At 32.3% G+C, this 9,259-nt stretch overlaps 1 protein-coding gene across 4 annotated transcripts; it reads left to right on the top strand.

Moving 5' to 3' along the window:
• The first annotated feature begins 1,570 nt into the window (after nucleotides 1-1,570).
• On the top strand, nucleotides 1,571-7,317 carry LOC129310118 (ABC transporter B family member 25-like). Of its 4 annotated transcripts, XM_054951975.1 has the most exons (17): nucleotides 1,571-1,777; nucleotides 2,549-2,611; nucleotides 2,703-2,738; nucleotides 2,812-2,886; nucleotides 2,980-3,104; nucleotides 3,185-3,284; nucleotides 3,433-3,604; nucleotides 3,732-3,850; nucleotides 3,953-4,063; nucleotides 4,166-4,310; nucleotides 4,493-4,625; nucleotides 4,831-4,906; nucleotides 5,112-5,177; nucleotides 5,355-5,462; nucleotides 5,530-5,637; nucleotides 5,723-5,920; nucleotides 6,856-7,317. In XM_054951975.1, the coding sequence occupies exons 1-17, from the start codon at nucleotides 1,736-1,738 to the stop codon at nucleotides 7,081-7,083; spliced, it is 1,905 nt and encodes a 634-aa protein (XP_054807950.1). In that variant the 5' UTR covers nucleotides 1,571-1,735; the 3' UTR covers nucleotides 7,084-7,317. The 4 variants fall into 4 exon arrangements, with proteins under 4 accessions (XP_054807950.1, XP_054807951.1, XP_054807952.1 ...); XM_054951976.1 differs by lacking the exon at nucleotides 2,812-2,886 and having other exon boundaries at nucleotides 1,580-1,777; XM_054951977.1 differs by lacking the exon at nucleotides 5,355-5,462 and having other exon boundaries at nucleotides 1,580-1,777.
• Nucleotides 7,318-9,259: the final 1,942 nt, after the last annotated feature.

The following is a 9,259-nucleotide window of genomic DNA, read 5'->3' as shown; positions in this document are numbered from 1 at the left end:
TTCTCTCTTCCTAATCCTTGGACAGAACAGAGTGAAGATCGCTCTACTTTTCAACCGCTTTACAAAATTCACTGCCATACTCATTTGTGTACTTTATAACTTCATATATTATGACATCAAAACCACCATAATAGCTAGATTTGTTTTAGTATTTACTTCAAAGTTCTTTATATTTTTTTAAGGGATTAATGAGTAAATAGGACTTGAATTTTTATTTAAAAATTACCCCGAATCCTAAACTCTTATAATATATAAAATAAATTTTGACTGTTAACTTTTTTAACACTATTACTGTCTATGCAGATACTATAACAGTTAGGGTTAAATTCGTAGAAAAATAAACCCTAAACAGTACCTACATGGGCAATAATGATGTTAAAAAATTAACGGTCAAAATTTATTTTTCTATGAATTTAAAAATTTAGAATTTAATTTTATATATTTTAAGAATTCAAGATTCAGGATAATTTTTGAGCAATAATTTAAAATCATATTTGCTCATTAATTTTTTTTTCAAAAGTCATGCAATATTGCAACGAAGTTGGCTTCACTAAATCTCTAAATAAGCCCATCCTCATGATTATTGTCCGATCGGATCCACCAGCGACAACAGTTGAGAAGACAAAAATATAAAATTAAATAATTTTTAAAACTTGACTTGTACATTTTCAAAATTTTGAAAATGGAATTTATTAGAAGTAACACCTAAATACTTGTTCGTAAAATTTATTTAACTTTATATAAAATTTAATTTAATTTTTAATTTTATAAAATATTTTTTCAGTCCTTTAACTTAAACATTATTAATTTTAAATAATTATTTTTGTCAACCATTATTATTTTTAAAAAATTAAATTTAATATATAAATATTTAAAAATATTTTATTAATATTTAAAAAATTAATATAAAAATTTGTTGGGATAAAATTAACAATAATAAAGCTACATATTATAACCAGGTTGCACCTTCCAAGTTTAATATACTTTAACTTCCTTCTTCTTCTTCTTCTTATTTTTTTTTTTTTTGAGGTGAAGTTGACAAAAAGATTACTGGTGTGTTTGTCAATTAAAAAAAATTAATTATTAAAATATGATGATGTTTGAGTAAATTTTTAGAAATTAATTGGGATAAAATTAATGATTTTTTCAGAATTAATTTTAAGTGAATAATTCTATAATTCAAAGTAATAAACTAATAATGTTCAGAATTGATTTTTTAAAATGAAACAAATTTTAACTTATTTTAAATAAAGTTTTGAAAATTAAATAAAGTTTAAAAAAATTAAAATATTTAAATAAAAATTTTTAAAATCATAATTTTAAACTTAGAATTGATTCCAACAGGCTATCCAAACAGGCTACATGTGATAACCCGATTGCACCTTCCTTCGCCCGAAAGAAACTCAGGACCTGGTCAAAAATTCCCTTCCGCTGTCAATAAACGTCTCTGTTTCTTGACGCTTGTCCCCGTGAGTAGCCAAGTGAGTTCGAAATATATGTTATTTAATCCTTCCACGTAATATTGAAGTTGGGCTGAATGCTCATTGGTTTAATCCAATTTTCCACTTTGTCATGACAGGAACATGAATCAATATTCAATGCAAATTCCATTGACTCCTGACCTTCGCATTTCTTAAATCTAAAATGGAAGGAAGAGAAGAAACCATTTGGCTCACAGTCACTGAGCTGAGTAGCATTTGGGGTATTGATTTGCTGGTTGTGATTTGTGAACGACATGGGCTCAACAAGTGAAACAGCTCCTCTCTTAGAGCGCAAAGTAAAGCCGACGTTCCTGTTCTCCGTATTTTGCTATTCGTTTGAGGCGTTTTGTTTTTCTATTGATTTCTCAGTCAAATTCGTGCATAAAGTAGTTTCTTCTGATGCAGATGCTGTTTGGGACTTCTGCATGAAGACAATCTGTATTTTATAACTCTTTGCATTTAACGTTTGAAAGTAGAGGCCAAAAGATTTTCAACAAATATTTAAATATAGACAGGCTTGCCATTAAACTATCAAGTGTCAATACATGATTCTCTGCCCTTCAGGACTTTGAGCTTTTTGTACTCAAACGTTTCTGCTATAGGCTATGTTCGGTTCTAAATATAGCTGGTGTCTTTTCTTCTGATCTTACTTTGGAATCGCCTTTTTCAAATCTGATTGATCATAGGTTTTCCCAGTCTCAGATGGGTTTAATTGACATGCACCATTTCCTCTTCAAAGGCTACCTAAAAATCGTTCCATGGAACAAGAAGTTGTCCCTCAGATTGCTCATTATGCATTTTCTATAACTAACCGCAGAATATATTTGCTATCATGGATTGAATTGTGCAGTTAGATTTGGTGCTCTTCGCATTGGTTTTTAAGGAAATCACTTATCCAACTTCTGTTTTTTTTTTTGGTTTGAGGATATCTTATCCTCAAAAAAGTTTCACCTCCTTCCTTTTCTAACCAGATCTTCATACCTCCTTAAAAAAAAGCTGATAAATAGATTTACAAATGCTTCTAAAACTGTATTTATCTGTGTTACATTATTTATCCCCATCTACAGGAAGGGGGAAAGAGCGACAGTGCCTCATTGAATGAACTGACAGACCTTGAACGTGCTGATGCAGTAAGTGTCCCCCATCATCTTCGAAGCCTCTTATAACATCTCATATGATCAGATTTCTGTAGGACTGCTAACTTTATGCATGAAAAATCAGGCAGCAAATGTGGGATTTGCCAGGGTGCTGTCGCTTGTAAGTGGTTATATCTCTGGCTGATACCACGTTCTTGTGACTATTATAATTCCTAATATTCCCTTAATTACAGGCAAAGCCTGAAGCGGGGAAGCTGATATTTGCAACGCTGGCTCTTTTAATTGCATCAACATCAGATATTTTAATTGTATATGTCACAATTGGGCTCTATCTCACAAACAGATGAAGTCATTTAAGTATTCATGTCTTCAGATTTAACATGAAATTGTTCCTGATGCAGCCAAAATTTGGTGGGAAGATAATTGACATTGTCTCGGGAGATACTCAAACTCCTGAAGATAAAGCTAGAGCTTTGGAAGCTGTCAAAAACACCATACTGTACATTTTTCTGATTGTTGTTGTTGGGTAGGATCCTTCCTTGATTGAATTGCTTGATCTGCACGTAATTGCCTTCTGATCTTTCACAAGATTTCTTGAAATTTCAGATCAGTTTCAACGGCACTTGATGATTGGCTTTTTTCCTCAGCCAGTGAAAGGGTTGTTGCTCGGCTCAGAAAAAGATTATTTAGTCACCTCATAATCCAGGTCAAACAAAGTTTCCATCATGAATATTTTGAAATATTTATCTTTTTTATGCATTTGGAGATTAAAATCTTTCAACTTTACAATTAGCATTTCAACTTGTCCCAGAAAAAAAAAAAAAAGCCTTCTTTACCATGGATGAGTTTTGCAGGAGATAGCCTTCTTTGATGTTACCCGTACTGGGGAGCTTATGAGCAGGCTATCTGAAGATACACAGATCATAAAAAATGCAGCAACTACCAATCTTTCTCATGCTCTGAGTAGCTTATCGACTGCATTTATTGGTCTTGGCTTCATGTTTTTTACGTCATGGAAGTTAACATGTAAGTAATTGAAAATAGCTTTGTTTCATGAACTATCCAGAGCTTAGTGTCGTGAAATTGTGAATTGTCAGTAATCATCATGACTATTGTTTCCCCCCAATTTTCTTTATCATTGGACCACTTCCAGTGTTGGCTTTAGCTGTCGTGCCTGCCACTTTTATTGCTGTACGTAAATTTGGTTGGTTCCTGCGTGAACTTTCTCAGAAAACTCAAGATGCAGCTGCAGCAGCAGCTTCCATGGCTGAGGTATGTCTATCACATGAAATGCTAATCTTACGGAAGAATGATATCTCAAGTGATAGGAAAAGCTATTCAAACTGAGTAATTCTGTGAGCCTTTGATGCTCAGGAGTCCTTTGGTGCCATAAGGACGGTAAGATCTTTCGCCCAAGAAGAATATGAAATATCACGCTACTCTAAGAAAGTTGATGAGACACTTAAGCTTGGACTTAAACAAGCTGTGAGTTATCCATTATTGATTCCACGTGTGCTTATCTGTATATCTATCCATTTGTTAGAATTTACAATTACAACTTCTAACTTCAGTTTCCTGGTGAACCAGAAAGTTGTCGGACTCTTTTCTGGAGGCATTTATACAGCAACTTCACTGCCAATTATTTTAGTAGTTATCTATGGGGCTTATTTGACCATTACAGATTCCATGTCCCCTGGTGATCTTGCGTCTTTCATTCTTTATAGTCTCACAGGTTAGTTAATGTATGATCTATTGGTGATATGACCTGTCATGGAACATGTGGAAAATAACTTCAAGTGAAGGCCCGTAAATAACTTTGCAAATATCAAATATACGTTTTAGTTGATCAAGGTGCTACTTTCATTTAATATGCAGCTACATTTTAGTTGCCTAACACAACTGCATCACCTGCAGTGGGACATTCTATATCTGGTCTCTCAGGATTGTATACCATGGCTATGAAAGCTGTTGGTGCAAGCAGGCGGGTGTTTCAACTTCTTGATCGTGTATCATCAATGCCAATGTCAGGAAATAAATGTCCTCTGGGGTCAGTTTTCTGGACTTCTTAGCTTTTGTCTTTTAACTATTTTCAAGGCAAAGTAAAAAAAAAGAAAGAAAAGAAAAAAAGTTCTTTGCCTTCCAGGAACAACGCAAGTTTTGGAGGGATAGATCAGTCTTACATTTCCATTTTCTACTAAAAAAGTAAAAATAATATGCGATGATAAGTGACACTAAAATGCCTATTCTTGTAGAGGACAAGATGGGGAGGTGGAACTAGATGATGTCTGGTTTGCATATCCATCTCGCCCTAGTCATATGGTACTTAAGGTAGCAGTTTCCTCCTTGTTCTCTGTTCTGGTGGTATATACGCTATAATCATCGATATCAATATGAAATATAAAATTTATAGCAGATTGTGTTTATAAGTTATAAAAAAGTATCACTCATTTCCAGACTCTGCAATTTATGGAGCCTCCGTCTAGTTGAATGGGAAATTATTATGACCAAGTTCACTACACTTTTTCATGAATAGGGAATTACAATGAAATTGCAGCCTGGCTCAAAGGTTGCTCTTGTTGGTCCAAGTGGTGGTGGAAAGGTATATCCCTTATGCTTTTGGTGATCTTCCCTTTCTTTCCCCACTCTTTTCTGGGTTTTAATTCAACGAACGTTCTGTTATGCCTTGCTGTGGATTAAATCATGGAAAAATAAGAGCTTAATGAACTGACAAGAGAAATATGTAAAACACATAAACTCTTTCATGTGTTAACTGCAGACTACAATAGCAAACTTAATTGAAAGATTTTATGACCCTAACAAGGGAAAGATCCTGCTGAATGGGGTTCCTCTGGTAGAAGTATCACATAAGCATCTGCACAAAAAGGTATCTTGATCATATTGATGCTTGTGACTTTGGTGACCTAGCTTACAGTATGCTCTTTGATATGCAGATCAGTATTGTGAGTCAGGAGCCTGTACTTTTCAACTGTTCCATAGAGGATAACATAGCTTATGGATTTGACGGCAAAGTTGATCCTGCTGATATAGAAAATGCAGCCGTAAGATTCAATACTTTCTTTCATGAGCATGACCTCAGGTTGCCTAACTTTGGATCCCTCAAAATTGTTATGAATTTGAATGCAGAAAATGGCAAATGCGCATGAATTCATATCACAATTCACAGATAAATACCAGACCCATGTTGGGGAGCGTGGGGTAAGGCTTTCAGGGGGGCAGAAACAGAGAGTAGCAATTGCCAGGGCTTTGCTTATGAACCCAAAGATTCTTCTCCTCGATGAAGCCACTAGTGCCCTGGATGCTGAAAGCGAATATTTAGTACAGGTTAGTTTATTGGAGAACAAACATTAACATTATAATAAGAGTATGGACAAAACTTAGACGTATGTGTTAGCTTCTTGCTGTTAAGTTCTCAATTAACAATTTGGCAAATATGAAGCCAAAAAATGGCAAATGAATGTTTTATGACAGCTTGGTATCGCATGATTGAATGTTTCAATAATTATTGTTGTGTTAAGAAAAATTAAATATTACATAAATATAAACTCAGAATACCATTTGACATATGATATGATAGGATCCAATATAGGTAGAGAGAAAAAAGTGAAAGGAAATAAATTAGAGGATGAATAACCAACTAGATCATAACCATAGTGACTTATTAATAAACAAACCCTAATTGAGATATTTAGCTAATGTCTCATTATTATTTGCGACTGAAAATAAATTAACAACTCCTTAACATATGCTAACAAACTGATGCACTAAGATCCAATCCAATATCCCCCTGATCCACGGTACTCTATCAACATGTAACTTGACTACATAATAATCACCTATTTATAAGGACTGATCATCACTAAACGCAATAACTAAGTTACTAATATCATTCACTCACTGATATGATACTAAGTGTACTTGTGGATTTGTTTGCTTGCAAAATCTTGAAGGACTAATAGCCTAAATAATGTTCTAACCTTGGAAAAACTGTTTTATCCTGTTATTAAATCTCCAAGGCAATACTGGGTTAGACTTTTAAGAATGGATTTTGTCTGTTTGTTTTGCTATTTTTGATTTATTGGCTGAGCAAGTAATGAGACGCTCACACGCTGGAGCTATAACATAAGATCTAGATGCAGTCTAAATATGATCTTCAATTCAATTTAAAAAAAAATCATCTTCAATGTGTTTTTGTTTTTGTGTTTTCTGTATCATAAAACATATAACGTAATAACGTTCAAGTGATTCAAATTGTGTAGGATGCTATGGAATGTCTGATGAAGGGAAGGACAGTTCTGGTTATTGCTCACAGGCTATCAACTGTGAAGCGTGCTGATAAAGTCTTGGTCGTTTCTGAAGGTGAAATTGTGGAGAGTGGCACCCATGAAGACCTTCTCAGCAACAATGGCGTCTACTCTGCATTAGTCAGTAGACAGCTACAAACAATGAAACCTGAGAAATACAAAACTGAAGTGGAGACGTATTAGATTGAATCAAAGGGTTACGCATAGTGCTGGGCTTAAACTGTCACTTCCTAATGCAAGCCCTTTTATAAACACAGAGGACAAGCCCAAACCATTCCTTACAATCATCCCCAGAACCTATGTTACCAAGAAACAAGACTTATATTTAGCATTTGGTAGATAAGAAAGTGTTTTTTAAGGAAAATGAAATATGTACCTATCCTTTTTTCTATCTAAATGCATTTTCCTTTTCCCTGATCTTCAGTTGCAGAACTTGACTGATATATAATCCAAACTACTTAAAATAATTAAAACTTGACCGACATTTACTTAATCGTTAATTTTAATACTCTATTAAATGGTTTTGATCTGTTCAATAATAACAAGATATGGTACAAGTTTTTTTTTTATTGATAATTGAATGCTTATATATCATGAAAAATGAATTCCACTATTTATGCCTCATAATTGGGATATATTAGAATTATAATATTATTTGGATATGGATTAGATGTAGGGGTCATTTCATATATCTTCCCAAATCCCAAATGAAGAGCAAGTTTTTAACATTATGGAACTAACAAACAAAACAAAATGATTACAATATTCAAATATCAATTTAATTTTAGTAAATTAGCTTAATATTCTCAAAAAATACAGTTTCCATAAATTATAGATAAGCTTTTTGAATATTTTGAAATTTCACCCATTCATAAAATCAATTAAATGTGATTTTTTTTTATCCTGAAAATAAATATATTATTAAAACACAATATATTTTTTGTAACTAATCTTTAACTTATTGAATTGTGCTTTCACAATCATTTTTTCATCGTAGAGAAGAGAAGTCTCATATGCTAATGCTTTTCTTCTCTCTCCCTCTCTGTTTTTTCTAGATATATTATGTAGCTGAGATTTGACATTGAAGACTAAACTCCATCATTAGATTCCACATTCTACATTGCACAGTTCAATCCTGTATTCTATTTTTTGAAAGTTGAAGAGTATTATCTATCATCGAATTTTCATCATCTTCATTTATCTGCATAATATCTTCACTGAATCAATAAATCATTTGTTCATAATTTGTTATTTGTTGTCATTGATCATGAAATTTATTTGAATTACTAACAGAAAACACATATTATTCTCTCATTGTCCATGATTTTTATTTTAGGTATTTAATTTTTTATGATAAGATAAGGTGTCTAGAATTTTTTACAAACCTAATTTGATCTATTTTGGGCAAATAATTATGTTGTTTTTGTGTTTCTAATTTATGATAGTAGATTAGCAATAGCTATATATAATAGTATATCATTGATATATTCTTGCAAATCAATATAACCAAACAATCAAATATAAACTTATTTATCATCAATATACAATCGTATATTAATGATATAGTATCGCATATCATTAACATAAAAAATGCATAGTCATTTGCCTAAAATAGATCAAACATAGTCTGTAAAAAATTTTCTAGCTCTATTTCCTTATCGGCATGCTCTATTTCGTCGAGTACCATTGATATCTCTCACTTCTTATTTGTTTCTCGTTGTCATGACTATGGCTCACTTACACTACTTTGCTTTCTTCCATCTTCAAGTTTGATCTACTCGTTTTTTTCGTTGTAACTGTAGCTCATGTTTATCTCTCTCATTCGCCTGATTTCTCGTATTTTGAATTTATTATGGTATTTGCAAAAAGCAAAGTGTTATAATTTTAAAAGGGCACTTTTGTAAATTATATACCAACTAAATATTAAAAAGGCTATTTTTAAAATTTAAAAAAGGATAGGTTATTTCTTTTATTTAGTCTTATGATATAAGTTATATGTGCAAAAGTCCCATTTAATTTTAAAAGAATGTGTCATAATAACACTTCTTGATTTGCTGGTAAAAAAAAAGGAACATCACTTCTTGATGGCGAAATCAAAATTGGACATTGCATGGGAGTAACAAAATATTAAATAAATAAATGTGAAGATAATAACATTTTAGGAGAATTACTCCTACACAACAACTGAAATTATTCTAAAGTCCCATCAATTACAAAAATTATTATGTAGTCCCAAGATCTTTAGATGTAATTAAATTTGTATGTAAATTTATCAAAATACCCTTTTTTTTAAAAAAAAAAGGAAGAATAGCATCCAAGAACCTTTATGTCAAATTTATATCACACAATGAGTAAATGA

The sequence above is a fragment of the Prosopis cineraria genome, unplaced genomic scaffold, assembly GCF_029017545.1.
Source record: "Prosopis cineraria cultivar Desert tree isolate PC_DT_omini unplaced genomic scaffold, ASM2901754v1 PC4, whole genome shotgun sequence".
Classification (NCBI taxonomy): domain Eukaryota; kingdom Viridiplantae; phylum Streptophyta; class Magnoliopsida; order Fabales; family Fabaceae; genus Prosopis; species Prosopis cineraria.
Note: the sequence above shows the minus strand (reverse complement) of the source record. Positions and strands in the feature narration are given on the sequence as shown.

Bases quoted from the DNA above. Each gene is read 5' to 3' on its own strand.
- LOC129310118 (XM_054951975.1), top strand. From the start codon at position 1,736: ATGGGCTCAACAAGTGAAACAGCTCCTCTCTTAGAGCGCAAA. The intron at 3,851-3,952 runs GTATGTCTATCA...TTTGATGCTCAG, and splicing joins CAGCAGCTTCCATGGCTGAG to GAGTCCTTTGGTGCCATAAG. The intron at 4,311-4,492 runs GTTAGTTAATGT...CATCACCTGCAG, and splicing joins CATTCTTTATAGTCTCACAG to TGGGACATTCTATATCTGGT.